The sequence below is a fragment of the Lissotriton vulgaris genome, chromosome 8 (assembly GCF_964263255.1).
Source record: "Lissotriton vulgaris chromosome 8, aLisVul1.2, whole genome shotgun sequence".
NCBI lineage: Eukaryota > Metazoa > Chordata > Amphibia > Caudata > Salamandridae > Lissotriton > Lissotriton vulgaris.
In genome coordinates, this window is record NC_141696.1 from 1,285,709,020 (window position 1) to 1,285,736,894 (window position 27,875).

General features: G+C 51.0%; 1 protein-coding gene across 2 annotated transcripts in view; it reads right to left on the bottom strand.

The window, feature by feature from the left end:
• ZMYM2 (zinc finger MYM-type containing 2) overlaps window positions 1-27,875 on the bottom strand; it is a 381,579-nt gene that overhangs the window by 24,099 nt on the left and 329,605 nt on the right. For both annotated transcript variants that reach the window (XM_086935215.1, XM_086935214.1), the window contains exon 7: window positions 11,484-11,735. In XM_086935215.1, coding sequence (XP_086791341.1) covers window positions 11,484-11,735 — 252 coding nt within the window. The remainder of the gene's footprint in view (window positions 1-11,483; window positions 11,736-27,875) is intronic.

A 27,875-nucleotide genomic window follows, 5' to 3' on the forward strand; every position in this document is an offset into this window, starting at 1 on the left:
GGCCCAGGGCAGTAGTAGTCGCCGTGGCCCGAGTGGAATGGGCCCTTAGCCCAGCAGGAGGTTCCTTTTTAGCCAAGGAGTAGCACGCTTGGATGCACAACACGATCCACCGAGAGATGGTCTGTTTGTGCACCGCCCATCCCTACTCAGCGCCCACGTAGCCAACAAAGAGTTGGTCAACCACCCGGAACTGGCGTGTGCGATCCAAATAGAATGAACGATTCAGAAAAGGGGGTGGTGATGAACAGAGTGTCTGAATTAAGCAGACCACTCTTACCCAGTCCAAAGATCAGGGCTTGATCCATCACCGTTATTTATCTCACTGCACCATCCCAGCTCAGAACCTGGCTATATGCAAATCAGTCTGTCCCTGGCCCAGTGCATCATGGGAACAGGGCAGACTAAACTACCAAGCCAATTCTTCACCAGAAAGGAGACAAGCTACCGGGGACCGGTTTCTGGCATTTCAGCCGTCTTCGGCCCGGCTTGCTTGAATCCTGATGGTGCAGTGAGAAAGGGACTCATGTCTGAGTATACCCTGCCACACCTATAGTGGCCAAAAACGATTCAGAAAAGGGGGTGGTGATGAACAGAGTGTCTGAATTAAGCAGACCACTCTTACCCAGTCCAAAGATCAGGGCTTGATCCATCACCGTTATTTATCTCACTGCACCATCCCAGCTCAGAACCTGGCTATATGCAAATCAGTCTGTCCCTGGCCCAGTGCATCATGGGAACAGGGCAGACTAAACTACCAAGCCAATTCTTCACCAGAAAGGAGACAAGCTACCGGGGACCGGTTTCTGGCATTTCAGCCGTCTTCGGCCCGGCTTGCTTGAATCCTGATGGTGCAGTGAGAAAGGGACTCATGTCTGAGTATACCCTGCCACACCTATAGTGGCCAAAAACGATTCAGAAAAGGGGGTGGTGATGAACAGAGTGTCTGAATTAAGCAGACCACTCTTACCCAGTCCAAAGATCAGGACTTGATCCATCACCGTTATTTATCTCACTGCACCATCCCAGCTCAGAACCTGGCTATATGCAAATCAGTCTGCCAGAAACTGGTCCCCGGGAGCTTGTTTCCTTCCCAGTGTAAGAATTGGCTTTTGTAGTTTGGTTTGCCCTGTTCCCATCATGCACTGGGACAGGAACAGACTAATTTGCATACAGCCAGGTTCTGAAACTGGGATGGTGCAGTGAGCTAAAAAACGGTGTTGGATCTAGCCCTGATCTCTTGACTGGGTGAGAGCTTTCTGCTTAATTCAGAGACTCTGTCCCTCACCACCCCTTGTTCCAAATAGAATGAAAGCGCACCTTTTGGGTCCAGATGGTGGAGCCGCTCTTCCTCCTTTGAGGGATGCGGAGGCGGAAAGAAGGTGGGCAAGGTGATGGACTGCACCGATGTGGAAGGCTGTGACTAACTTGGGCAGGAAAGAGGGCTTTGTCCGCAACACAACCTTGTCCGGATGGACAGAAAGGAAAAGAGGTTTAGATAATAGAGCCTTGTGCTCACTCACTCTCCTGGCAGAGGTGAAGGCGACCAGGAAGGCAGTCTTCAAGGTAAGAAGGCGGACAGGACAGTTGTGAAGTGGCTCAAAGGGAGCGCACATCAGAAAAGTAAGAACCAGGTTCAAGTCCCGCTGAGGCATCACAAATGGAACAGGTGGAAACGTATGTGTGATGCCTTTCAGAAATCGATTAACAACAGGGGACTTGAACAAAGGAGGTCGATCAGGAAGCCTTAAAAAAGCTGAAAGAGCAGAAAGATAGCCCTTGATAGTGCTCAGAGCAGAGCCCTGCTGGGCAAGAGGAAGAAGGAAGAGAAGAACCTCAGAAAGAGGGGCAGAGAGAGGATCCACAGCCTTTGCTGTGCACCATGCCACAAATCTGTTCCACCTGCAGGCGTATACCGACTTTGTGGAGGGACGCCTGGCTGCCAGAATGATGTTACAGACTTCAGGAGGCAAGTCAAATGGCCTCAACTGTCGCCGCTCAATCTCCAAGCATGGAGGTGGAGACTGGACAGGTTCGGGTGGAGGACCGTCCACTGGTGCTGCGACAGAAGGTCCTCCTGAAGAGGCAGACGAACCGGGGGGATCGACTGACATACTGAATAGCTCGTGATACCAGTACCTTCGTGCCCAGTCCGGAGCCACAAGGATGACTTGTGCCCGGTCGCGCTTGATCTTCTTCAGCACTCTGGGCAGAAGTGGTATAGGCGGAAAGGCGTACAACAGACCGTAACTCCACTCGCGACGAAAAGCGTCTCCGAGCGAGTGCCGCCTTGGAAATTCCAACGTGCAGAACTGATGACATTGCGCGTTCTCTTCGGTGGCGAATAGATCTAACCAAGGCCCTCCCCACTGCTGAAAGATGCCTTGCGCCACGTCCGAGTGCAGACGCCATTCGTGATCCATCATGCACCGGCGGCTGAGTTCGTCCGCCCTGGCGTTCAGAGAATCTGCCAGGTGTTGAACCACCAGGGTCACACCCTGATGTTCCAGCCACTGCCAAAGGTGCAGAGCCTCCTGGCAGAGGGTCCACAACCCCACCCTGTCCTGTTTGTTGCAGTACCATATGGCGGTGGTGTTGTCCGTGAACACCTACACCATACTCCCCCGGACAGAAGGGAGGAATGTCTTCAGTGCTAGACGAATCGCCCGCAGCTCCAAAAGGTTGATATGGAGCCGGGACTCTGCCGGAGACCAGAGGCCTCTGATCTCCGCCTCTCCCATGTGGCCTCCCCAGCCCTGGAGGGACGCGTCCGTCACAACTACGTGCTCCGGTTGGGGAAGGGAGAGGGATGTGCCGCTGACCCAATTGCGGTCTGTGAGCCACCACTGCAGCTGTCTCGTAGTGCCCTCCGACATCAGGACATGATCGGTCGGACAGGTTGCCCTGATGCTGGGCCCACTGAAACTTCAGGTCCCACTGCAGAGTCCGCATTCGCCAACGGGCGTGATGCACCAGAAGGATGCAGGAAGCCATCAGCCCCAGAAGCCGCAGCATCAACCTGACCGTAACTCGGGATAAAGGCTGAAAGATTGGAATCAGAGCCTGTATACCCCGAACCCGCTGTTCGGGTGGGTAAACCCGAAACTGCGCCAAGTCGAGAACCGCTCCGATGAAAAGGAGCTTCTGAGAGGGACACAGGTGTGACTTCGGCACATTGATGGAGAACCCCAGCTGGTGCAAAAGGTTTGCAGTTGTCTGGAGGTGGCTGACGACTGTCTGGGGCGAGCCCGCCTTCAACAACACGTCGTCGAAGTAGGGGGAAGACTGAAACCCCTAACCTGCGCAGATGAGCTGCGACCACCGCCATCACTTTCGTGAACACCCGTGGGGGCGCTGGTAAGGCCTAAGGGGAGCACGGTAAACAAAGCGCCCGTGGCCTACCGTGAACCGCAGGTAGCGCCGGTGGGCCGGCAGGACGGGGATGTGGAAATAAGCGTCCTGCAAGTCCAATGCTACCATCCAGTCTCCTGGGTCCAAGGCAGCTAAGAACTGAGCCAGAGTCAGCATTTTGAACTTCTCCTTCCGGAGGAAGCCGTTGACGTTCCGTAGGTCCAAGATAGGGCGTAGGCCCCCTTTGCCCTTCTTGGGTACCAGAAAGTAGTGGGAGTAGCAACAACATCCTTCTTCTGGCCAAGGAACGTGCTCGATGGCCCCCTTGGCCAAGAGGGCCGTAACTTCCTCCTGCAGAAGCCGCAAATGATCCCCCGATACGCAGTGGTGTTGCGGTAGCATGGCTTGAGGGGTTGTCTCGAAGGGGAGGGAGTAGCCCCTGCGGATGATCTGCAGCACCCACCTGTCCGACGTGACAGTGCGCCAGTGAGAGTGGTGATGGCGAACCCTGCCCCCCACTGGCGCCACATGGGCCGAAAAGCACAGGCTAGGAGGTTTTTGATGCGGATGCTGCGGGGGAGGGTGTGGACTGGCCTCGCAGTTGTCCCCGACCGCCTCCACGGCTATTTCCACGGCCACCACCACGCTGGATGTTAGTCTGCGGTGCGTGGCTGGCAGCACGTGTGGGGGCGCCCCTTCCTTGGCCATGAAAGGAGCGAAAAGCTACCGTTTGCTGGCGCAGGGCCAAGAGGCCCAAGGACTTGGCCATAGCCCTGGAGTCCTTAAAGCGCTCAAGCGCATGGTGTGCCTTGTCGCAGAAAAGGCGACGGCCATCAAACGGCATGTCCATCAGTGTATTCTGGACATTGGCCGAAAAGTTGGCGGACCCCAACCAGGGGTGACAACGAATCGCCACTGTCGTTGCCATCGCTCTGCCTAGTGAGTCGGTGGCATCCAGTCCACACTGGATAGAATATTTTGCTGCATCCCGACCTTCCACAAGGGCTTGGCCGAGTTTGGCCCGTACCTCCAACGGACACTCTGGCAGCAATTCCGCGACCGTGTCCCACAGAGAGTGGGTGTAGCGGCCCAAGAGGCATGCAGTGTTGGAAGACCGCAGTTACAGACTAAGGGAGCGGAATACCTTTTTGCCATACTGCTCATACCTCTTGGATTCCGGGAATGCGGTCTGGGAATTTGAAGCCTGGATGACCAGGCTCTCGGGGTGGGGTGGGTGGACAGGAAACATGGGTCGCCCGGGGCCGGGCGGTGGCGTCTGGCCACGTTCCTATCTACGGGCGAACCCGTAGCGGGCCTGGACCGAACGTCGGTCAAGGCCTCATTAAACAGCAGCAGAGGCTGGGCCGAGCTTGACTGCGGTTTAAGGACCTCAGTGAGGAGGTTAGTCCTCACGGCCGCGATGGGGAGCTCAAGGCCCAAGGCCTTGGCTGCCCTCATCAGCACCACACTCTAGGTTGCCCCCTCCTCCGTAGCCACTGTAGGAGGCAAGACAAGCCAGTGTCTGGTGAGGTGTCCAGACCACTGGCATCCCTAAGTCCACCTGTCCAGTCCTCTTGAGACTGACACTCTCGGGTCAGAGGGTCCTCAAACCCCTCCCAATACTCCTCTTCACCCATCCCCTGATAATCAGGGTTGTCAAACGATGAGGCCGGTTCATAGAAGCTAAACTCCCCAAGCGGCGTCGAAAGTGGCGCCCAGAGGCGCCGTTCCGACGCCGGAACCGGAGCGAGGGAGGCATCGGGGACGTCGCCGCCCGAGGACGGCGCCGGAGGTGACACCTGAGGGACTGGCGCCGGTGAGGTCGTTAGGTCAACCGGCGATGACCCGGATCCCTAAGCAAATCCAGTGGGGCCCTGCGGCGCCGGGCCCGAAAGCCGAAAGCGCCGGGGCCAAAGCCCCCGACCCGCTAGGGGCCCCAGACGGGTCCGCTGGGCCCGAAGGCGCCACGGAACCCGTCAGGGTAGAGAGGTTCCTCATGGTCATGAGGAAGCGCTCCATCTCCCCCGGCGTCGCGTCCTGCCCGGGGAACGGAGGGTGTGGAGCAGGCTGCGACGCCCGCGACTCAGACGGAGCCGCGTGGGCGGTGTCACCCGAACCCCCGGCCGCGTCGGGGGGAGTCAGAGGGTCGACTGACCCTCCGCTGTCTTTATCTTAATACCAGATCTCTGGTTAAACACCAATTAGAAATATTCCTGCTCCTGAAGTCGGATAGACCAGACATACTATTTGTCGCTGAGACATGGCTCACTGCAGACTCCTTGCCAGATATTCTCACGGCCCTACCATCAGATTATTACATTCTGTCAGCAAATAGAAAATCAGGAAAACCTGGTGGAGGTGTTGCCACCATCATTCATAAAGACCATACGTTTACCACCTTACCTCCCCTAGACTTATCAGATACGGAAAACTTAGTCATCAAATCTGACACTGACACAGGCACCATGGTGCTAGTCTTGATCTACCGACCACCTATATCCATGCCTTCCTTCCCAGCTTCCCTGTCTGAGCAACTAGCAGGTCTAGTCGTTGACTATGACAAGTTCATGGTCATAGGGGATCTCAATTACTGGTACAACAACTCGGAAGCCGGACCTCATGCCATAGAACTTTTCGAGCTCCTCTCTAATTTAAACTTCCGTCAACACGTCCTGATCCCCACTCATGAAAAAGGACATATCCTAGACCACATCTGGTCTCACAATATCTCTACCTCCTGCCCCACGGTCTCACCATGCATATGGTCTGACCATCACCTATTGAAATTCTCCATCACCACTCAGGGCCACCCAAAAAACCAAGCGCCCTCGGGGGGTCAGCCAGGAAATGGAGATCCCTAAACCTCCAAGATTTCCTATCCACCCTGACCAACTCCATCCCTACCCCGGCACCAGACATTAACTTGATGGACAAAGCGCACACCGAGTGGCTTCTCTCTGCATGCCACAAACATGCTCCCCTCACCAAGTTCTCCTGCGCCCGTCGCATGGACGCCCACAGATGGTTCTCTGCTGACTTAAAAAAGCAGAAACTAGAACTCCGCCAACTAGAGAGGAAGTGGAGACATGGCTATCACGCCACAGACAGATCATTATACAAGACAGCCCGCAAAAATTACAAGAGCTCTATCTTATCTGCCAAAGCAACTTTCTTCTCAGAAAAAATCTCCAATGCCCATAACCAATCAAGGGAAATTTTCAGAGTCGTAAACGACTTATGTAACGATTCCAGAACCTCTCCCTCTCAACCAGCATCACAAATGATGTGCAACCGGCTCAACGATTTCTTCAAGGAGAAGATCGACATCATAAAAAACAGCATTCAAACCATCCACGCTATGGCAGACTATCCGGACATCAGTAGAAATCCTAATACTCTCCAGGATATCCCCCCCATCGATCCACCCAAATTACTGGAACTGATGAACCGAGTAAAATCAGGATCACCTAACGACCCCTGCCCCCGCATATAATGAAGGAAGTTCATGCTGCACTTCCTCAGGGCATACTTCCCATCTTGAACACCTCCCTATCACGAGGAATAGTACCCGACTCCTTTAAAAATGCCACCCATGTCCCTCTAATTAAGAAACCAGGTGCCGATCCCTCCAACCTTTCTAATTACCGCCCCATCTCCCTTCTCCCTTACGGCGCCAAGCTGCTTGAAGCCCATGTAACCAGTTGCATATCCAACTTCATTGAAACATCAGACTACCTGGAACCCAACCAAGCGGGATTCCGCCAGGCACACTCTACCGAGGCGGTGATCCTGCCTGTGCAGAATACTCGAAGGACCAATGCCGACAATGGAATCCACCAAGCCCTCGTACTTCTCGACCTGTCGGCCGCGTTCGACACGGTGGAGCACACCATTCTATTACACCGTGTCGAACAAGCCGGCCTCAGCGGCGCGGCTCTCGGTTGGATTAAGTCCTTCCTGACGGATAGATCCCAGGCTGTAAAGCTGGAGAACTTTACAGCACCTATACTCTCCACCACCTGTGGTGTCCCACAGGGCTCCTCATTGTCTCCCCTCCTTTTTAATTTATATCTTAAACCCCTACTGCACTCCTTGAAAAACAGAAAAGTCATCATTTACAACTATGCAGATGATCTGCAGCTGGTATTCCCCCTCAACTCACCGGATTCCTTCGAGGAATTTCAAAAGACCATGCTGCACATTCAGAGCTGGATGGATCAGAACCATCTTAAGCTCAATCCAGGAAAGACTGAGCTTGTACTCCCCAGTAACAGCGCACTCAGTTGGGGCCCCCACTTCTGGCCATCCTCAATGGGCACTCCCCCATCCCCCTCCCAGTCAGTAAAAAGCCTTGGGGTCACTCTTTGCGCTGACCTCTCACTGAAAACCCAGGCCGGAACAGTGATCTCCTCCTGTTTCTTTCAGCTAAGAAAGATTAAGAAAATCACCCATCTGCTGACCCATTCCGCTCTCATCCAGGTAGTACTCGCATTGGTTCTCTCGCGATTAAATTTTTCCAACTCCATCTACCTGGGCCTACCCCTCGTCATCGCCAAACGCCTGCAGATTGTTCAAAACCAAGCGGCCAGATTAATATTCAAGAGCAATCGCAGGAAGTCAGCCAAACCTTTGTTGGCCTCCCTTCACTGGCTCCCCATAGCCCATCGGATTACCTTTAAGATAGGCTGCATAATTTTCAAGGCCCTCCACGGAAAAAGCACCAGGTTCGTCAATCAACTCATAAATAAACACGAACCAACCCGAGACCTTCGCTCTTCCCACCTGTCCCTCCTCACGGTGCCGACATTTAAAAAGAAACGACTTGGCGGATCCTGTTTCGCATACCTCGCCCCAAAAACCTGGAACTCATTGCCCTTGTCTATTCGGAACTGTACCAAGCTGACAGAGTTTAGGGGAGCTCTGAAGACCTGGTTATTCAAACAAGCGCACGGTTAGAGCACTGCTCCATCTGTCTCTTCATTTACCAACTACCATCTGTTTCTTTCAGAGCCATGAAACCTCTGGGTGACCATGCGCTTAACAAGTTCCGTATAACATAACATAACAAGAGCGATGACGTCTCTGACTTCTTGTGCTTACCTGACGACGACTTCGACCCGGAGGAGTGATGCAGACTCTCGGAGCTGTGATGGCTCCGACCCCGCGACCTGTCCCTCGACCTCCTGTGGGACCGGGACCTCTCGCGGGGCCGACTGCCGGAGTTCGAGTCGCTTGCGGGACTGCTCCCGCCTAGCTTTCTAATTCAAGGCCCGGCAGTCGAGGCAGGTCTTGTCGTCGTGGTAGACGCCGAGACAGTGGAGACACCGACGGTGAGGATCAGTGACAGACATCAGTCTGTCGCAATCCTCACAAGGCTTGAAACCAGGCATCCCTATCGCCACCATCCGGAGTCGCAAGACTCAAGAAAAATGATCAAAAGGGATCAAAAAAGTCTAGTCAAAAAGTGACTAAAGTACTGCTTTTTCCAGATCTGCTCTTGCTGGCGCGGAAAAAAGAAGAACTGACGTCATCACGCGGAGGCGGCGTCTAAGTACTCAGACGACGTCATCACGGTGCCCACGACGGACGTGGAGCCGCAGACGACGCCTACTGACGCGCAAGGGTACTGCTACGCAAAAATTTCCGGATCCAGTCTGACGCCTGGGGAAATTCTAAGGTAAGGAATCTATCACTAACGTGTCTCTTTCAGATCCTAGAAATCAGTTCGTAGAATGTCGAGGTAAGGAATCTATCACTAACTAATGTTTCTTACAGATATATCGTTACCGAATGTAACTTGTGCATCTGAAAGAAACATGTAGAGATAGATTCCTTACCTTAGAATAGATACTCCAGCTATACCAACCCCGTGGAGAGTCTGCAAACCCGGATCACACCAGGAAGTCCTGGAGAACAGAACGGCCAAAGAAGCTGTCTCTTCAGACTTGGCTGCCCAGGCAGTAATGCTTAGTAAATGTGTGCAGCCAGGCCCATGTAGCTGCCTGACCGATGTCATGCAAGGGAACTCCCCGACCCAAAGCAGTAGTGGCTGCCGTCGCCCTGGTAGAATGGGCGCGAAGCCCCACAGGAGGCTCCTTTTTAGCCAAAGAATAACAAGCCTTAATGCACAGAACGACCCGCCGAGTGATGGTCTGCTTGTGCACAGCCCGACCTTTCTTGGCGCCCACGTAGCCAACAAAGAGCTGGTCATTCACGCGGAGCTGTTGTGTGTGGTTGAGGTAGACTGAGAGCACACGTTTTGGGTCCAGACGGTGGAGCCTCTCCTCCTCTTTCGAGGGATGCGGAGGCAGAAAGAAGGTGGACAAAGTGATGGTCTGCCCAATGTGAAAGACAGTGCCAACCTTTGGCAGAAAAGATGGACGAGTCCTTAGAACAACTTTGTCCAGATGTACAGAGAAAAAGGAGGTTTAGGAGAAAGAGCCTGGAGCTCACTCACTCTTCTAGCAGAGGTGATAGCCAGGGCACACATCAGATATGTCAGAACCAGGTTCAAGTCCCACTGAGGCATTATGAAAGGTTCAGGAGGGAAAAGATGAGTATTGCCTTTTAAGAATCTATTTACAACAGGGGACTTGAAAAGGGATGGCTGATCTGGAAGCCGTAAAAAGGCTGAAATTGCCGAGAGATAGCCTTTGATAGTGCCCAGAGCAGAGCCCTGCTGGGCCAAAGAAAGGAGAAAAAGAAGGACCTCTGAAAGAGGGTCAGAAAGGGGATCCACTGCCTTTACTGTGCACCATGCCACAAATGTATTGAACCTGCAGGCGAATACAGTCTAAACGGAGGGTCGCCTGGCTGCCATGACTACATCACAAACTTTGGTAGGCACGTCAAAAGATGCCAACTGCTGTCGCTCAATCTCCACGCAAAGGTGGAGGCTGAACAGGTTCGGGTGGAGGACCGTGCCCTGCTTCTGTGACAAAAGATCCTCCTGAAGAGGCATCCGGGTCAGGGATTGATAGCCATTCTGAGTATCTCGGGATACCATACTCTTCGAGCCCAGTCTGGAGCCACAAGAATGACTTGGGCCAGGTCGCGCTTGATCTTCTTCAGCACTCTGGGTGGAAGTGGTATAGGTGGTATGGCGTATTGTAGACCGCAACTCCACTCGAGACGAAAAGCGTCGCCTAGCGAGTGTCAGCTTGGAAATTCCAACGTGCAGAACTGATGACATTGCACGTTCTCTTCCGTGGTGAATAGATCTAACCAAGGCTCTCCCCACTGCTGAAAGAGACCGTGCGTCACGTCTGAGTGAAGACGCCATTTGTAATCCATCATGCACCGGCAGATGGTGTCCTCGACAGGCGAGCCGTCGATGGGGAAGAAACTGTTGTCGATGGTTCCGTCGGCGGCAAGGTGATATTCGACCGACGAAGGTACTATTTTCACCAACGGTTCCGCCGACGGGAATAGCGTTGACGAAGTCTGAGGGGGTATCGTCGTCGACTATGTCTTCTTCGACGGCAAGGATGATCTGACAGACTCAGACTGAGTCTTAGGCTGTTTATAGGCAGTTTTAGGTGGCATTTTCGATTTTTCACCCGATAGCTTCAGGCTCTGGGGAAAAGAAAGCTACAAAGAAAAAAGGGTGGTGAAACATTTTGTTTTTCAAAATGCCCCCAGCCGTTTATATACTTTTGTTTGAAGAAGAAATCGGAACATCTAGACAAGAGAGAGTGTTAGCTGCAACTTCAGTGAAGAAAATGCACACCAGTTAAAAGTGGACTTTTTAGCTGCATCCTAATTCGAAGTGGAGAACATATTTTCTTAATTCAAACTTGCAATTCATTGTAATCATTAAATTGCTTTCCTTTTTATTAAATGTGTTTGACAATTACTACTGTGGGCTTTGGAGTCTTCAATTATACAAGAAAATTAAGTTTTATTTGTACGTTTTCTGTGGAATTAGCGTGCATGTGTATAAAAGACACACAAAGCAAGGAACAATATATAAATAATAATTGTTGCCAAAAAACCCTTTCAAAACTTTGCTCAGGGCATTAGGCTGGAGGACCAATTGAATCAGGCCACATATGAAAACATTAACAACACTAGCTCATAAAAATGTCAGTACATGTTTAATGTATTCCAAAGGTTGCACTAAAACATTGACATACCTTCGTTATCACTTCCACATAAAGATGACACTTGGTAACACAGGCATGCTTTGTTTTCCTTTGTTATTGGGTTCTTTTTCCACTTTTTAAAAACAGTTGCAAATGAAAGTCTCAAGTGTTGCTCAACGGTCTTGAAACCAAAGTACTTAGTGTTAAAATAGAACAATGTATACAAAAGGGCTACAGGTGAATGGGATCCCAGTTGCTTTATTCTCCAAAGATAATCCTCTTCTACTCGAGAAAATATAGAGCCTAGAAGAAGAATATAACATAAAAAAACATAAAACTGTCAGTGCATGTATAAAGAAATGTCAAGAACACACACACACACACACACACACACACACACACACACACACACACACACACACACACACACACACACACACACACACACACACACACACACACACACACACACATCTATGGATAATATATACACACAGACAATATATACCTCCACATGCTTAAATGACGTTAATTGAAAGAGCTACCCTGTGTTAGTGGTCTCATTATTTAATCAATGTATACCATTATTTTTACCTATGTATAGTGAATAGGCTTGGACACTACTCCAAGAGATTCATCTACAAATGTCTTGCAGTGAAATATTTCAAAAGAAAGATTCAGTAGCTGCTTTTTAGCTATGTATTGAGCCCCTGGTTTGCCCTCCGACTGCTTCCCTGCTAGATGGCAGCATAACATTACCTAATCCATGAGGCTATCTCCGCTTTTCAGTTTTGCAGCTGATCCATCACTACAAAGATCGGTTTGGGTTTCATGTTAACCTTAGACACTCCAACAAAATACATCAGTGTTCTTTTACAGTCTAACGTGTGAAAACGTTTTCCAGCATGAACTACAAATCCATAAGAAACTAAAAATATAAGGAAACACAGTCACTAGATTGATAAGCAATGAATAACCCCTCCTATTTCTATGAATGCCAGTAGAGAACTTGCATGAAGGACATGTAATCATGCAACGGGCTAGCAAGGCAATTGCAGTGGATGAGCAGTTGAATGTGACTTTACAATAAGAAAATGGCATTTGTTCTCAATTGTTAAATGCTGCTTATATAACGGAAACAAAAGGAGAAACATCTGATTGGTATGTGTCTGAACACTTCCAAGAAGTGAAATATCTGTTGATCCGTCAGAATTAATCTGCAAATCAAGACCTTCGTTGGTTGTCACTGATATCTCTAAAACTTGAAGGCAGACTTGCTTGAGAGTTTATTTTAGCAACCAGTTTTCCGAATAAGGGAATATCAGGACCCTTTCTCTCTAAGGTGGAATGTCGCACAGCTACACACTTGGATAAACTCGTGGAGGGGGGGGGGGGGGGTTGTTTTGGGCAACTGAGAGTCTTTTTGTTCTACCTCACCCATCATCAAATGATCCTTTCCTAGAAGTCTATGCATTGAACTGGATCTCTCTCACGCATCTTAATAGGAGGCTCACTGCCCCCTTTATTTGCACTTTTTTCTACCTTTGGTGGCCTCTGTCTGCCCTTGTTTATCCTCATTGTAGACCTGGACCCCACTAGATATAGTGTTTCAATCCCTTTTGCTTTCCTCAACTGTTACTCATGCGTTTTATATAATAGGTGCTCCAGGACAGGATTGCATCTTTTCATCATTAAGGACATATATGTGCAAAGACTATCGTAGTTGGTGGGGACACAGATATTTGGGACTTTGCCCTACTTGAATCTTGCTACCTCTTTCCTTCATCTGGATTTTTCCAAGGGTAAGCATTTTACATCTAGAGTCTTACTGCCCTGAAAGTGCCACACAAATATGGATATTTTTATCCTATCATCCACCTTGTATTTATTTGTGTTTCAGTCTCAACACACAATTTAGAAAGGCAATCCCTCTTTCCTTCTGGTTACTTTGACCAGAATCCTCATCATACTCTGGCTGGGACACTTTGTGCTCGCTACCTTTGATAGGTTTATGAAGGAGAGCTGAACCAGCAATCCACACCCCGATAGAGGTGTTTTGATTTACTATAATGCTCATTGAAACCCTGCTATGGGAATAAGGTCATCGTCTTAATGTGAACATATGTTTACTGAACAGTTTGTGGTGTCTGGTCTACATTGGTATTGCACTTGGGGATTTTCCTATAAATTTTATCTTATAATTTTTTCTATTTATAGTTTATTTATCTACACTTTTCTTGATTGAACACAGTATGGAATCTTCTTTCTTTTTTGATACTGGGTGTTTCTAATAGTATGGTTCTCTTGATCGTTGTCAGACCACATCTCCTCTTTTCCCCATTTGTTTTTTATACATATGTATTTATTGCTAAATGTTGATGTTTCAGACCTTACAAAAATTGGAAACAGGCTTCCTGAACGCTCTGCTCTTTCTTTGGTGGGTCGGTAGAGAATGCTCCAGAATTTATATTGGAGGTAGAGGCTTGGACTACCGAGCTCTCTGGGGTAGGGTGTTGTGTGAGGAAACTGAGGTCCCCTGGAGCGGAGTGGTGGGCAATTGTCCTGGTAACAGGAGCCCCAGTGCTGGGCTTGGACCAGGCCCCAAGCAGAACGCCAATAAGAACTTCACAGAGAGGGATAAGTGGTTCTCAGGCGGTCACTCTCAGTCGAAGAACCTCCGTCAAGACGTTCATCTTGACTACCACTGAGGGCAGACTAATGTCTAGGACCTCTGTGCCCTCATTAGCATCACTGCAAAAGACTCTCCCTCATGCGAAGCCATGGTAGGGAGAGAAAACATGTCCGAATCTGGTGAAGAGTCCAGTTTGCAGGTCTCCAGCAAGCCCCCACCCCAGTCCATCTATGGTGCTAAGAGCTGGAATTCTTCAGGGTCCAGAGACCCCTCCCTCAACTCACAGCCCGTAGAAATCAGGCTCAGGCTCCTACCTGGATGCATGGTTTTAGTCTGGGTTGGACGACGCCCCTCTGGCTCAGTGTTGGAGTCAGGGATCAGAATGGGGATGGCGTAACCAGGGGGCGCCTGCAGCATCGGGGCTGGTGGCGGGGAAGGTCGGGTGGTACAATCAACACCAGTCCGGATCCACCTGTGGATCCAAGGGGCCTGACTGGCGCTGGAGTTGGCTGTGGAACCAATAGGGGGCCCTACCGAACCCAGAGGGCTCAAAGACACGTCGGCTGGAGCGGACTGCTCAAATATGAGGCGCATAAAAATCTATTGCACGAATCTCATTTTACTCTATTGTACCTACTTGAAGTGACGGTGTGTTGCGCGGTCTTTGCACCTCCCCGGTCCACCACAGCCATTAGCGGGCTGATTGTTGTGGAGGGAGTACTGATTTGATCCGGCCGGCGTGTTCCAATTCCGGTTGCCGTTTCACTGCCGATATCTTATCAGGAGAGGGGGTCAAGTCTTTCCACTGCCTTTGGTCCTGGACACACTATTTAGGCTGCCCATGGCAGGGAGAGCACTTGATAAGCCTTCAGTTGTTGGTAGAAGCGGACAGCTACACATATGCTTCGTGCGTCGCTTATGTTCTAATGTGATTGCACTTTTTTAAGCAAAATTGTTTCAGATGCCAACTTTAAAAAAATCTATTGCACGAATCTCATTTTACTCTATTGTACCTACTTAAAGTGACGGTGTGTTGCGCGGTCTTTGCACATCCCCGGTCCACCACAGCCATTAGCGGGCTGATTGTTGTGGAGGGAGTACTGATTTGACCCGGCCGGCGTGTTCCAATTCCGGTTGCCGTTTCACTGCTGCCATCTTTTCAGGGGAGGGGGTCTAGTCTTTCCACCCTCTTTGGTCCTGGATACACTATTTAGGATGCCCATGGGGCGGGAGCATCGGCGGCGCGCCAATGGCAAGTCCGTCTGGGCCCCTTCCCTCCCATGAACGTCGCCAGACGCCAGAAATGCTGGAGGTCTCAAGTCATCACGGCTCATTTGTTAAGGAGGATGTGGGCAGGGGCGAATTCGCTCGTTTTGTAATTTCCTTTAGCGCCCACTCTACTATTACAGGTCTGTCAGTCTACCGCCACCCGGGGCTGATCTCAGAAATCAAATCAGCTATTGTTGAGGCAGCGAGTTCCCTGGTGCTGACAACCACTAATTTTAGTCTCATTGGTGACTTAAACCTACACTTTGACCGTCCCTCTGACCCTAAAATCAGCAGCTTGCTCACCGACTTTGCCGCTTGCCAATTAAGACAGCTTGTGGTTGGCCCTACCCATACTGCTGGACACTTGCTTGACCCTGTTTTTTCTAACATCCCTTCTCTTCTTGTCAAGACACCCAGCCCGGTGTGTTGGTCCGACCATTTCCTAGTCTCCATCTCTTTCCCGCTATCTGAGCCAGTGCCTAGAGCTGATCCTAAGGCCACCTTCAGACGATGTTGGCATAAACTTAAACTGCAGGACCTGCGTGCCATTCTGGCATCCTGTCCCTCTATCCCATCCACTGATCCAGATAAAGCGTACAAATGACTCTGCGACTGGATCCTACATGCCCTAGACACTCTCATCCCTGCTAAATGGTTCAAGGTTCGCTGCTCGAGTTCCAATCCTTGCTTTAACGATTCTCTGGCCGCATTGCGCAGTGCCTGTAAAAAGCTAGAACGGGTCTGGAGAAGGGACTACGACCTTGGGGCTAAAAAGTCGTACCAGGACGCAATCAAGCGATACCACAAGGCCATACATCTGGCACGAGCGGCTTACCTCACTAATGAGATCAAGTCCAGTAAGAACCCTGCTAAAAGCATTTTTAAAATACTTAATGACCTCAAAAACAGGAAAGACCCCTCTATCCCAGTGATCACGTCTGGGCAGCAATGTAAGGACTTGGCCACCTTCTTTGTTAAGAAGGTGGAAGCCATTTACAAATCCTTCCCTATATCCCCCATCGATTCCGCGGCTCCGCCTGCTCCTGCCTCCACCTTCACCATGGCAGCAATCCCACCTATTTCCCAAGACTAGTTTCTCAAGCTGAGCAAGAAGGCCAAATCAGGCTCCTCTATGGATTCTATGAGGCCTGCCCAATTTAGGGACTCCCTACCTGTACTACTTACTACCTTGTGTCAGGTAATCAATTCCTCTTTCACCACTACTGTGGAGCCTTTGATGTGGAAGCAAGCAAGGGTGGTCCCCTTGCTGAAAAAACCCTCACTGGACCAGACTAAGCCGGAAAGTTTTCGTCCCATATCTTTACTGCCTTGGGTTGCTAAAATTGCTGAGGCCCACACCAAAAACATTCTTTGTGGCTTTCTGAACACCCTGGTCACAGTACCGAGACGGCACTCTTAGCGGTGAGCGAAGACCTGCGGACCATTCTGGATGAGGGACATACTGCGGCGCTGATATTGCTCGATCTAAGCTCCGCTTTGATACGGTCTCCCACCAGATCTTCTAGAGGAGGCGGCGGTGGTAGGTCGAGCCTTGGATTGGTTTCGATCTTTTCTGTATGACAGAACATTCCAGGTCAATGCCCCGTTTCTCTCTCGCGCCCATTCAATCATGCAGGGGGTTCCCCAGGGCTCGGCATTAAGCCCCGTTCTGTTGAATCTTTACGTTCAATCCCTGGCGGCGGTGGCGAGGGACCATGGCTTCGTATGCTGATGATACGCAGCTGGTGGTTGCCTTCTTCAATGAACCTACGCGGGGTGCCTCTCAATTTGAGAGTGGCCTTGCGGCGGTTGCGCATTGGATGACCACCAACTGCCTTCAACTCAACAAGTCAGAAGTGTTATTGGTGGGGAGAGATAAGGGGCTTTGGAGTACGCAATGGTGGCCGGCGACCTGGGCAGCGCCAGCCCCCCTCCCCCGCCCACCCCCAAGTCGGCAGTGAAAAATCTAGGGATCTGATTTGACTCCACTCTTGGGTTTCAAGAGCACACCAATAAGGTTGTTGGCACCTGCTTTGGACTACTCTGGCGACTGAGGCCCACGTTGAGTTTCTTCGACCCACCCAACCGCCAATTGATAGTTCAGGCGACTATTTTGTCCAAACTGGACTACTCCAACTCACTCATGTTAGGCGCTAACAAGGCAGAAGTGACTTGCTTCAGCGAGTCGAGAATGCAGGTGTTCGAGTCTTGCTGAGGCTCCCAGAACTTGCTCCATGACTGGTGCAATACACCATCTACACTGGTTACCCATGTCTAAAAGGTTCGAATTTAAAGCACTATGCTTGACCTTCAAATTACTAAAGCTTTCATTCCCCGAGATTCTGTCGAATCTGCTGGTCCCCTATGTACCCCACCAGCCAGCTACGCTCTGCTTAGCAAATTTGGGCTACGGTCCCTCGGTTAAAGCGCCTCAGAGCTAGGGGCCGGTCCTTTGGGTTTCTTGCCTCTAAACTGTGGAACTCCCTCCCTATTCAGATTTTCTGCCTAGATTGTTTTCTACCCTTCCGCAAGGCCATCAAAACCTACCTGTTCTCCTTGGTCTAGCCCCTAGCTTTCTACTGCCACTGCCACCAGCGCCGAGACGCCTCTTCGCTGACGCAGCTGCGCGTTATACAAGATTACATAACCTAACATAGCATGACCTCATAAAACTTGTGGAACTCCGCAGGGGTCGCTTCAGTCCCTAGAATCTAGGTGAAGTACTGAGCTGGCCCAGGCACCGCCTCAATCACAGAGCACAGCCTTGAATGTCATTGCTTCGTCTCGTCGGAAGACAGCTGAGGTGAATTCAAAGACCTCTACAACTTACTTTTTTCTTTTAGTGGGACTTACTTGAGTGGCCCGATAACTAAGTGTGACGAGGATTGTGGACTTCGCAACCTACTATCGCGGGACCTTCCTCTTGAGTGGGAATGAAGACGTCAGACGGCAAGGGGAAGGATACAGAGAATATTAGAATTTACCATGCATGCCTGTACAACACATGCCTTTACCCCGCAGGCATTACGTGCTGTCCTTTACATTGAATTGTAATACCACACATCTATACTTTAACAACAACGCCATTTATTGGTATTGTCTTTTTTGGGGGTGTAACCTCAAACTCCTTTTTTTTAATATTTTATTTTTGGGTCAGGAACATACCTTCCCTTTCTTTTAAGACACTTACCTCCACCACCCAAAAATACAAAAAAAAACCTTACCTCCCTTTACCAACCCAAAAAACCCTTACCTCCCATTATCTTTACCCTCCCTTACCATTCTGAACCCAGCTCCTTTAAAAAAAGAAAATGACAATAAATATGACATTTAAAAAAGTAATTATCTGTATGGTAAAGTACTGCATGGTAAAGAACCAAGAAGGGCCTGCATAGTAACATTCTACAGGGAGAAGACTGCATAATGTTGTATAGTCGCAGAAGGTCTGCAGTCCACAACCTTTGTGAACACGTGTGCCCAGTCCTGACTCCACTTCCTCAACATTTGTGGACTTAAGGTAATGGAGGGAATGACTAGTGCAGTGGAAAAATCCATGTAAGATGAACTACCTCCACCAAAGCTTCCCCGGCACATGTCCACAAGTGGCGAAGAGATCTACTGTGGGGGGCATAATTGCAGGAAGATAGTCCCTAGACGGCAAAGGTGGTCTATCACCTTCAGGTAGAGACACCAATCGTAGTCAGCAAGATGAAACAGACTCAGGCTGTTGGCTCAAGAGTTAAAGAACAAGTTACTTACCTTCGGTAACGATATATCTGTAAGAAACATTAGTTAGTGTTAGATTCCTTACCTTAGAATATCCCCAGGCGTCAGTCTGGATCCGGAAACTTTTGCGTAGCAGTACCCCTGCGCGTCGGTAGGCGTCGTCTGCAGGCGTCCCCTGCGGCTCCGCGTCCGTTGTCGGCGTCGTGCGCCGTGATGACGTCGCTGGAGTATATAGACGCCGCCTCCGCGCGCTGACGTCAGTTCTTTGCACACAGCTTTTCCGCGCCAGAACACGCAGAGCCATGAGAGAACCAACACTGGTGCCATTTGAAACTAGGGCCCTGAAAGGGATGTCCTTAACCCTAGGTATCAGTTCGCAGAACGGGGAGGATGGGTGGGTTCGGTAAGGAATCTAACACTAACTAATGTTTCTTACAGATATATCATTACCGAAGGTAAGTAACTTGTTCATCTGAAAGAAACACGTTAGTGTTAGATTCCTTACCTTAGAATAGATACCCCAGCAATACCAACCCCGGTGGTGGGTCTGCAAACCAGAAAGTCCTGGAGGACAGAACGGCCAAAGAAGCCATCCCTCCGGACTTGACTGTCCAGGCAGTAGTGCCTCGCAAAGGTGTGCAGCCAGGCCCACGTAGCCGCCTGGCAAATGTCCTGCAAAGGGACTCCCCGGCCCAGGGCAGTAGTAGCCGCCGTGGCCCGAGTGGAATGGGCCCTCAGCCCAACAGGAGGCTCCTTCCGAGCCAAAGAGTAGCACGCTTTGATGCACAGAACGACCCACCGAGAGATGGTTCGTTTACACACCGCCCGTCCCTTCTTCGCACCCACGTAGCCAACAAACAGTTGGTCATCCACCCGGAACTGGCGTGTGCGATCCATATAAAATGAAAGCGCACGTTTTGGGTCCAGACGATGGAGCCGCTCTTCATCCTTTGAAGGATGCGGAGGCGGGAAGAAGGAAGGGAGGGTGATGGACTGCCCGATGTGAAAAGCAGAAACTACTTTGGGCAGGAAAGAAGGTCTAGTCCTCAGAACCTCCTTGTCAGGATGAATGGACAGGAAAGGAGGTTGGACAGAAAGAGCCTGGAGCTCACTCACTCTCCTGGCAGAGGTGATGGCAACCAGGAAAGCCGTCTTCAAAGTCAGGAGACAAAGAGGGCAAGAATGAAGGGGCTCAAAGGGAGCACACATCAGAAAGGTAAGAACCAGGTTCAAGTCCCACTGAGGCATCACAAACGGAACAGGTGGATACATGTGTGTGATGCCCTTCAAGAATCTCGTTACAATCGGGGACTTGAACAAAGAAGGCTGATCAGGAAGCCTCAGAAAGGCTGAAAGGGCAGAAAGGTAGCCCTTGATAGTGCCCAGAGCAGAGCCCTGCTGGGCAAGAGAAAGAAGAAACAGAAGGACCTCCGAAAGAGGGGCAGAAAGAGGATCCACAGCCTTTGCTGTGCACCATGCCACAAATCTGTTCCACCGACAGGCGTATACCGACTTTGTGGAGGGACGCCTGGCTGCCAGAATTACATCCCAGACTTCAGGAGGCAAGTCAAATGGCCTCAACTGCCGCCGCTCAATCTCCAAGCATGGAGGTGGAGACTGGACAGGTTCGGGTGGAGGACCGTCCCCTGCTGCTGCGACAGAAGGTCCTCCTGAAGGGGCAGGCGGATCGGGGGACCGACTGACATGCTGAGTAGCTCGGGATACCAGTACCTTCGAGCCCAGTCCGGAGCCACAAGGATAACTTGGGCCCGGTCGCGCCTGATCTTCTTCAGCACACTGGGCAGAAGTGGTATAGGCGGAAAGGCGTATAACAGACCGCAACTCCACTCGCGCCGAAAGGCGTCGCCGTGCGAGTGCCGTCTTGGAAACTCCAACGCGCAGAACTGATGACATTGCGCGTTCTCTTCTGTGGCGAATAGATCTAACCAAGGCTCTCCCCATTGCAGAAAGATGCCTTGCGCCACGTCCGAGTTCAGACGCCATTCGTGATCCATCGAGTACCGACGGCTGAGTTCATCCGCCCTGGCGTTCAGAGAGCCTGCCAGGTGTTGAACCGTCAAGGTCACGCCCTGACGTTCCAGCCACTGCCAGAGGCGCAGAGCCTCCTGGCAAAGGGTCCACGACCCCACTCCGCCCTGTTTGTTGCAGTACCACATGGCGGTGGTGTTGTCGGTGAACACCTGCACTACACTCCCGTTGACAAAGGGGAGGAATGCCTTCAGTGCTAGACGAATCGCCCGCAGCTCCAACAGGTTGATATGGAGCCGGGACTCCGCCGGAGACCAGATGCCTCTGATCTCTGCCTCTCCCAAGTGGCCCCCCCAGCCCTGGAGGGACGCGTCCGTCACGACAACGTGCTCCGGTTGGGGAAGGGAGAGGGATCTGCCCCTGACCCAATCGCGGTCCGTAAGCCACCACTGCAGTTGTCTCGCAGTGCCCTCCGAGATCAAGACGTGGTCGGACAAGTTGCCCTGATGCTGGGCCCACTGAAACTTCAGGTCCCACTGCAGAGCCCGCATCCGCCACCGGGCGTGATGCACCAGAAGGATGCAGGAAGCCATCAGTCCCAGCAGCGTCAACCTGACCGAAACCCGGGATAGCGGCTGAAAGATGGGAATCAAAGCCTGTATATCCCGGACCCGCCGTTCCGGAGGATAAACCCGAAACTGCGCCGAGTCCAGAACCGCTCCGATGAAAAGGAGCTTTTGGGAGGGACACAGGTGTGATTTCGGCACATTGATGGAGAACCCCAGGTCGTGCAAGAGGTCTGCCGTCATCTGAAGGTGGTGGACGACTGTCTGGGGCGAGCCCGCCTTCAACAACCAGTCGTCTAGGTTGGGGAAGACTGAAACCCCCAACCTGCGCAGATGGGCTGCGACCACCGCCATCACCTTTGTGAACACCCGTGGGGCGCTGGTAAGGCCGAAGGGAAGCACGATAAACTGAAAGTGCTCCTGGCCTACCGTGAACCGCAGGTAACGCCGGTGGGCCGGCAGGACGGGGATGTGAAAATAGGCATCCTGCAAGTCCAACGCTACCATCCAGTCTTGTGGGTCTAGAGCAGCCAAGACCTGAGCTAACGTCAACATCTTGAACTTCTCCTTCCGGAGGAAGCCGTTGACGTTCCTTAGATCCAAGATAGGACGTAGGCCCCCCTTGTCCTTCTTGGGTACCAGAAAGTAGTGGGAATAGCAACCACGCCCTACTTCTGGCCCAGGAACGCGCTCGATGGCCCCCTTGGCCAAGAGGGCCGTAACTTCCTCCTGCAGAAGTGTCAAGTGGTCCCCCGACACACGGTGGTTCTGCGGTGGCATGGCTGGAGGAGTGGTCTCGAAGGGGAGGGAGTAGCCCCTTCGGACGAGCTGCAGCACCCACCTGTCCGACGTGATTGTGCGCCAGTGAGCGTGGTGATGGCGAACCCTGCCACCCACTGGCGTCACATGGGGCCGAAAGCACGGACTAGGAGGATTTGGAGGCAGATGCTGCGGGGGGAGGTGTGGTCTGACCCCGCCGTTGACCCCGACCGCCGCCACGGCGGTTTCCACGGCCGCCACCGCGTTGAAAGGATTGTTGCGGTGCGTGGCTGGCAGCACGTGTGGGGACGCCCCTTCCTTGGCCACAAAAGGAGCGAAACGAACCCGTTTGCTGGCGCTGGGTCGAAAGACCCAAGGACTTGGCCGTGACCCTGGAGTCCTTGAAGCGTTCCAGCGCGTGGTCCGCCTTGTCACCAAAGAGGCGACAGCCATCGAACGGCATGTCCATCAAGGCATTTTGGACATCGGCCGAAAAGTTGGCGGATCTCAGCCAGGCGTGGCGACGAATCGCCACCGTCGTTGACATAGCTCTGCCCAGCGAGTCGGTCGTATCAAGGGCACACCGTATTGAATATTTAGCTGCGTCTCGGCCCTCAGCCACAGCCTTGCCGAGCTTCGCCCGCACCTCCATGGGGCATTCTGGCAGCACTTCCGCGACCGTGTCCCACACAGAGTGGGTGTAGCGGCCCAAGAGGCATGCGGTGTTGCAAGACCGCAGTCCCAGACTCAGGGACGAGAAGACCTTCTTGCCATATTGGTCATACCTCTTGGATTCCCGATCGGGCGGGGCCGACGGGAATGCGGACTGGGAGGTAGAGGCTTGGATCACCAGACTCTCGGGAGTGGGATGGGCGGACGGGAATTTGGGGTCGTCCGGACATGGACGGTGGCGTCTGGCCACGTTCCGATCAACAGGCGAACCTGAAGCGGGCCTGGACCACGTGCCCAACAGAACGTCTGACAAGGCTTCGTTAAACGGCAGCAGAGGCTCCTGTGGGCATGACTGCGGTTTGAAGACCTCAGTGAGCATGTTAGGCCTCACGGCCGCGACGGGGAGCTCAAGGTGTAAGGCCTTGGCAGCCCTCATCAGCACCACTGAGTATGCAGCTCCCTCCACCGACTCCACAGAAGGAGGAGAGACAAAACCAGGGTTAGGAGAATCGTCCAGACCACTGGCATCCCCCAAATCACCTGTCCAGTCCGGGTCATACTGGCACTCGCGTGACAGAGGGTCCTCAGACCCCTCCCAACCTTCCCCGTATTCTTCATCTTCTCCATACTCGGAGTCAACGATGTAGACCGGCTCCTCGGGGTTCACAGGCCCCATCGGCGTCGAACTGAGCGCCCTCATGGCCATGAGGAACGCCTCAATCTCCTCAGGCGTCGCACCGTGCCCAGGGACCGGAGGGTATGGGGCAGGCCGCGCCGGCGACTCACGCGGAGCTGGGGTCATCCGAACCCCCGGCCGCGTCGCGACGCGAGCGTCGGGGGGAGTCGGGGGTACGATGACGACGCCCCGACTTCTTGTGTTTCTTACCTGATGAGCCCGACGAATGGTGACGACTTCCGGAGCGCTCGGCGCGGCTCCGCGACCGCTCCCTCGAACGCTCCCTGGACCTCCGGCCGGACCGAGACCTCTCCCGACGCGGGGCCGACACCCGGAGTTCAAGCAGCTTGCGGGACCGCTCCCGTCTAGCCTGGTTAGTGAGGGCCCGGCAGTCGACGCAGGCGTCCACGTCGTGGTCGGGGCCCAGGCACCGGAGACAGAATCGGTGATGGTCCGTGACCGACATCGTGCGGTCACACCCGTCACAATTCTTGAAACCGGGCATCCTACCAGGCACAAAAAGAGTTATAGAGTCGAACAAAGTTGGTCAAAAGACCGGAGTACTGCTCTTCGGATCTGCGCTTGCTGGCGCGGAAAAAAGAAGAACTGACGTCAGCGCGCGGAGGCGGCGTCTATATACTCCAGCGACGTCATCACGGCGCACGACGACGGACGCGGAGCCGCAGGGGACGCCTGCAGAGGACGCCTACCGACGCGCAGGGGTACTGCTACGCAAAGGTTTCCGGATCCAGACTGACGCCTGGGGATATTCTAAGGTAAGGAATCTAACACTAACGTGTTTCTTTCAGATACAGCAAGCCAGATGAATGGATGGCAAACAGCTGAATTTGCGCACCTGAACACAGGCCTCCAGCCTCAGTAGTTACCAGCACAGAATTCTAGAGCCCAGCCCACACTGCTAGTTCGTATTCTGAACGTCATCGTATTGTCAGTCTGGGCCTGGACATACCAACTGCGAAGGCAAGGCAGGAAGGCCTTCAGGAGAATAGCCTTCAGTTCGAGCCAAGTTGATACGTAATCCACGCTCCTCTTGAGACCAGATGCCAGCATATTCAACTCCTCTCATGTGCACTCCACCCCAAGTTGGAGGCAACAGTCACAACTATGGCCACTGCTGGTGGTTGGCAAAACTTCGTACTGAACAGGTTCTCTTCTACAGAACACCACTTTAGATATCCCACAGTGTCTGGGGTGGATCTTGATGATGTCCATCATACTGCCATGGTGTTGTAACCATTGCAGACTGAGGCAGCACTGGAGAGCCCTCTCATGCCAGGGTGTGTGAGTGACCAACAGTATGAGGGCTGCAGCAGACCCAGCAGGCGGAGATCCTTCAGAGCTGGAATCGGGGCTCTATCCCAAACTATTGGAGTCATAACCAGAATATCCTGAATCCTTTAATGAGCCTCAGAAAGATGTTGTGTCCAATATCGCATCTGTGAACAGAAAGCACTGAGAGGTCGTTTGTTTTGAATTGTCAGGTTAACTGAGAAACTCATGAAGAACACCATGGAAGTTACTGGGTTCAGGTGATCTGACACCAGCTGTGACAAGCTTGCATTGAATTGCCCAGGTAGGGGAATTGGGAGATTCCCGACCTGCACATACGTTCCATAGCCACAGTCATAACATTGGTGCTGATGGTAATATACATGGGAAAAATGCAAACTGGTAGTGCATGGAACATAACACAAAATGTAGGCCTCGCCTGTGAAACTGCAGCTTTTGGTACATGGAAGTACATGCCCTGCATTTCGAGGGACACCATCCATATTTCTAGTTCCTTTTTAAAAAAAAATGTTATTTGACAAGCAAGTCAAGGAGAGTAACATTTTTCGTATACATACAGAAAGAAAAAGTTTTCAGTTATTGCAGATACAGATCATCATACGGTAGTAGAAAACAGACAGACCAATAAAATAGAACTTCTTGGCAAAATCAATAGTATCAGCTAAAACACAAAGATTCCATAGACCAAATCCGTATACAATTTACAAAAAGTTGTGCCAAATCTTTCCAAACTTAGCAATTGCTTTTGAGCCTCTGCTCCTGGCAAGTGCCCTTTCCATAGTGTAAATTTCATGTAAAAGATTCCACCACTCAATCGTGTGTGTGGGGGGGGGGGGGGGTTCTGCGAGATCCAAGCCCTAGCTATCACCAATCTGGCGCAGGACAGAGCTATACTTAAGCAACTCCTATTGATGGTGCCCGTAGAATATATAGATAGTAATACCAAAGGTGCAGTAATTGAAGTATTAATCAACTGTTTTTGAAGTAAAATATTTTAAATTTCTGACCAATATTTGGTTAACAATGGGCATGAATAGATCATATGTATGAGGTCTGCTGCCACCAGACCACATTTAGGGCATTTAGTACGATCGCTACCTGAAATATTTTGTGTCCATTTAGATATCTTTAATGGAGTATAGTAAAGTTGACTAACCGTCCTATAAAGTTGTAATTTCAGACTGGAAGAGTTAAGTATTTGTAAATATTAACTAAAGCGGCTGAAACATTTAAATCCCAAATCAGCAGTCCATTTTGACGTCAACCTAGGGCAATCATCTGATTTGTTTTGGCCGAGACACTTGTATCCCAGACTAATTAGTGACTTCCTATTCGTAGAATAGAAGCAAGTCCAGATACCTGAGCTATTAATTTGTTTCAGATTCATCTTACGTATCAAATAATCCTTGATTTGAAAGTATTTGTATATCATTACTTCGGGCAAGTTATACAGAATTTGCAATGTTGCAAATTGTAGAAAACCATCTGTACCATATAAGTCACCTAACGTCTTAATTCCATACTTAGCCCAGTCCCGCCCAGTTTTATCACTGAAAATATCAGGAAGCCCTGGATTGTCCCAGAGTGGTAGCTCAGTATGAAAAAAGGAAGTGTTACAGTTGCTCAAGATCAAGTTCCAGATACGTACTGCATCTCTCGCGGTCTTAAATTTTACACGTTTAAAATAGTTTGGGTCTTGCACTTTTGCCAAGAACTGTTTTGAGTTAGTACCAAGCATGAACTGATGAAAAAAGTATTGATCATTAGCTATAAACAAACTAGAAAGCCGGCCTAAAAAGGATGCGAAAAAATAAGCTCTAAAGTCCGGGAAATTCAAACCCCCTTTTCAAGTGGTAATTTTAATGTAAACCTAGACCTTCTGGCCTTCTTATAGCCCCAGATAAAGCTGCTGAGGATTCCATCTACTTTTTTAAAGAATAAATTATTAACCCGAAAAGGAATGGAGCGGAAAAAATATAAAAAATTTCGGCAAGATGTTCATCTTGATCAGGTTGATTCCACCAAGTAGATTGAGCGGGATCTCGTGCCATTTTTTAAGCAGCATGGTCACCTCTTTTAGTAAGGGATCATAGTTCAACGTATTTATTTCAGTGATCTTAGAAGAAATTTTTACCCCTAAGTAGACTGCGGATTTACAGAGTCCTTGCACTAACGAGTTAGCTTGATAATTCATGATAACCTGTGTTTTATTGATGTTTAATTTATAGCCAGAGATAGCTCCAAAGTTTTTGGCTTCCTCTGTTATTCCTAGTAGTGCATCCACCACATTAGTGGTATATATAGCTAAATTGGCCGCATATGCGGTTATTTTAAGGATTTTGTCTTCATGCTGCATCGGTACGATCTTAACTTGAGCTTGCAGGGCGTTGATAAAAGGCTCCATAGAGAGAGCAAAAAGCAGGGGTGATAACGGGCACCCCTGCCGAGTCCCCCTTAAGATCACAAAAGTTGACGAAAGTGGCCCAGCATAACTGATTTTAGCGTTAGGGTCCCTGTATAGTGCCTGTATGCTTCTGAGGAACTGCCCTTTGATGCCAAATTGCTTCAAGCCCCCTCACAAATAATCCCACCCCACTCGGTCGAACGCCTTCTCTGCGTCTAAAAGTATCATACCGAGTGGGGTGAGATTAGTTGCAGCCACGTCAAAAGCAGTGATGGCCATGTTGACACGGGTGGTGGTATCCCTCCCTACAACAAAGCCGTGCTGTTGATCATTTACCAAATACGGCATGAGAGATGCCATTTGCATTGCTAACAGTTTGGAGTAAGCTTTAGAGTCGGCGTTTATCAAAGAAATAGGTCTGTAAGACCCGCAATCCGTG